The sequence below is a fragment of the Lagopus leucura genome, unplaced genomic scaffold (genome assembly GCF_019238085.1).
Source record: "Lagopus leucura isolate 7727_CA_CO unplaced genomic scaffold, USGS_WTPT01 34806-0_obj-0_obj, whole genome shotgun sequence".
Taxonomy (NCBI): Eukaryota; Metazoa; Chordata; class Aves; order Galliformes; family Phasianidae; genus Lagopus; species Lagopus leucura.
In genome coordinates, this window is record NW_024965194.1 from 1 (window position 1) to 3108 (window position 3108).

The following is a 3108-nucleotide window of genomic DNA, read 5'->3' on the forward strand; positions in this document are numbered from 1 at the left end:
ACCGACCGCTGCCAGGACCGAACCGGCACGGGACGCGGCGCCGTTCTGCGCTGAACGGAAAATCGCTGCTCTGACGGACAGACGGACGGGCGATGAACGCAGATCGGCGCCCGGAGAGCCGCGGACGGACGGACCGCTCGGGATTCCCGAACGAACGCGGAACTCCCGCAGCCGGGAGGACGCGCGGACGGAGCCCGGAGCGATCGCTGCGATCGCGATTAACGAAAAGTGCCGTTAATGAAGGGAGTCGCGGACGCGGAAGGACGGATCGGAGCTCTCGGAATTAGCGGAGGAAGCCGCACACGGATCGGGACAGCGGCAATTAGCGAAAATGAAAGGATCGTTATGCGGGCAGAGGCCGCGGGTGGTGCAAAAAAAACCTACAGGGACGGACACGGACAGAACCGAGACCACCCCGAGCTCCTTTCAGCCACGAACGAATTCTGCTCGGGCGGACACACGGACGGAGCCGTTCCGGACGGCCTCGGCTCGGCGCTGCGGGGCTCGGCGGGACAGCAGGAGGGCTCCGGAGCCGCTCGGAGCCGTGGGCCGAGCACGGCGCACCGAAGCTCTGCCGGGTCGGGGCTCGGAGCTCCGCCGCAGCCGGGAGCGGCGACAGCACGGAACGGAGCGGCGGTACCCGGAGCGCTCGGGACGCGGAGCTCCGAACGGTCGCAGGAGCGGAACCCGAGGGCAGCCCCGGCACCGCACCGCGCTGAGCCCGGCCGCGGGAGGAACCGGAGCGGAGCCAGCGGGCAGCGCCGGGGCTGTGAGGGGCGGTGGGAGGCGGCGGCCGGGGCCGATGTGCGGCGGAGCGGAGCGCCGTGCGGTGCAACGAGCGGGGCCACGGCCGGGAGCGGACCGAGCACGGCACGGCACGGCGATGTAGCGCTCGGCACAGCGCGGCTCGGCAGCGCTCCTCTCAGCGACATAACGCTCGGCCCGGCCCGGATCACAACACGATGCTCGGCTCGGCAATACGAAGCTCGGCCCGGCCCGGCCCGTCTCAGCATTGCGAGGCCCAGCACGGCCTGGCTCCGCTCAGAAATGCAGCGCTCAGCACGGCTTTGCCTGGCGCGGCTCGGCGCAACAAATTAAGGCTGCGCACAGCACAGTTCGGGCCGGCAATGCAAGGCACAGCTCGGCTCAGCGGAAATAATGCTCAGCACGGCTCGGCTCGGCACGGCGATATGAAGCCGGGCCGGGCTCGGCGGTGTAACGCTTGGCAATTGTGATTCGGCTCGGCTCAGCTCGGCGATATAACGCACGCCATAACGGCCCGTTTCGGCAGAGCATTGCTGCGCCGGGCTCGCTGCTGTAACGCTCGGCACGATTCGGCTCGGCTCAGCAGCGCGACGCTCGGCCCGGCCCGGTTTGCTTCACGCTGCCGAGTCGGGCCTGGTCTCGTTCCGCTCCGCTAGGCTCTGCCCGGCGGGGCTCAGCGGGCCGAGCCCGGTTTCGGTCCGGTTTCGGTGCCGGTTCTGCCGCTCTGACGCCGTCTCCCCCTCCCCCCCCGCAGGTCGGGACCCTCTGAGCGCCCTCGCGCAGCGCCCGACGTCGAAGAAGCGGCGTAAATCGCGCACGGCGTTCAGCAACCAGCAGCTCTTCGAGTTGGAGCGCCGCTTCGTGCGCCAGAAATATTTGTCCCCCGCCGACCGCGACCAACTGGCGCAGCGCCTGGCGCTCAGCTCCGCGCAGGTCATCACCTGGTTCCAGAACCGCCGCGCTAAGCTCAAGCGCGACCTGGACGAGATGCGCGCCGACGTGGCCTCCCTGCAGGCGCTGCGGCTGCGGGAACCCCCCCCGGCCCCCCCCGGCCCCGCCGAGCTGTCCGAGGAGGAGATTGACGTGGGGGCCTGAAGGGGAGGGGGGCCGGGGGGGGATCGGTGCGGTGCTCCCGTCCTCTTTGTTTCCGCTTTATTTCTGTTTTCTTGTAATTTTATTTCCCCCCCCGCACCTCCACCCTCCTCCCCCCCCCCGCGTCCGTCCGTCCGTCGGCCGCCGCCGGGCCCCGGTCCGCCCCGTGTATATATGTGGAATAAAGGGGACATCTCCTAAACGGGGAGCGGGGCGCGGCGGGGGGACGAGGGGACACAGGGATGGGGATGGGGGGACACGGGAACAGGAGAGGGTGACAAAGGGACACGGGTACGGACACCGGGACACACAGACATGGGGACACACGGAGAGGGGGAACACGAAGAGGGGGGAACGGGGACACAGGGACACGGGGACAGACAGACACGGGAGCACAAAGACATGGGGACACACGGACGTGGGATGCGCAGAGACACGAGAGCACGGGGACACGCAGACGCGGGGACAGACGGATGTGGGGACACAGATGGGGATGGGGGGAACACAGGAACACGGGGACAGAAGGAGGGGGTGACAGAGGGACACGGGGGCACACGGACGTACGAACACACGGACAGACAGACACGGGGACGTGGGACCACGGGGACGCACGGACACGTGGACGCGGCGACACGCGGGCATATGAACACACGGACAGACAGACACGGCTCCACGCGTCTGTCGGCGTCCGTCTGTCCGTCCCCTCACGCGGGACTCCGCGCACCCCGACAGCCGCCCGTGACGTCATGCTGCGGTGACGTCACACCTCTCGGTCCCCGCCCCGCTCCCTCCCCTTTCCCCCCCGCCTCTCCGGGGGGTGACCCGCAGCTGCCGCCCCCTCAGCGCTCCCCGGGGCCGTCTGTCACCGCCCGCCGGTGCCCCCCCGCAGCCACCCGAACCCGCCCGATCCAATTACAGCGCCGCCAACTTCCGCGCGGGGCCGCTCCGCCGTCATCGCTCCGTTCTTAATTGCATTGTCCCTCCCTTCCCCCAGCGCTGCGGCAGAGGGGGAGGGGGGGAAAAAAATGAGATTTAGCCCTGAAAGTGCCTTTGAGCGTTTCCCCGCGGGGAATCGCGTTTAATTTGACAGGTAGGAGCGCGCGAGGGGGGCTGCGGGGGGCGCGGGGGCTGCGGCTGCGATCCTGCAGCGCCGGGAAGGAATCCGGCCCCGGGGTGGGGGGGGTGGGCCGGGGCTCCCCGAGTGCCGATACGGGGCCGGATCCTCTGCCCCCCCCCCGGGGGGGGCGCGGG

General features: G+C 69.6%; 1 protein-coding gene across 1 annotated transcript; it reads left to right on the plus strand.

Moving 5' to 3' along the window:
- The first annotated feature begins 331 nt into the window (after positions 1-331).
- Positions 332-1969, plus strand: LOC122192011 (T-cell leukemia homeobox protein 2-like). Its single transcript, XM_042892430.1, has 2 exons — positions 332-779; positions 1292-1969. The coding sequence occupies exons 1-2, from the start codon at positions 332-334 to the stop codon at positions 1858-1860; spliced, it is 1017 nt and encodes a 338-aa protein (XP_042748364.1). The 3' UTR covers positions 1861-1969.
- Positions 1970-3108: the final 1139 nt, after the last annotated feature.

Bases quoted from the DNA above. Each gene is read 5' to 3' on its own strand.
- LOC122192011 (XM_042892430.1), top strand. From the start codon at position 332: ATGAAAGGATCGTTATGCGGGCAGAGGCCGCGGGTGGTGCAAAAAAAA. The intron at 780-1,291 runs GTGGGAGGCGGC...CCGTTTCGGCAG, and splicing joins CGCCGGGGCTGTGAGGGGCG to AGCATTGCTGCGCCGGGCTC.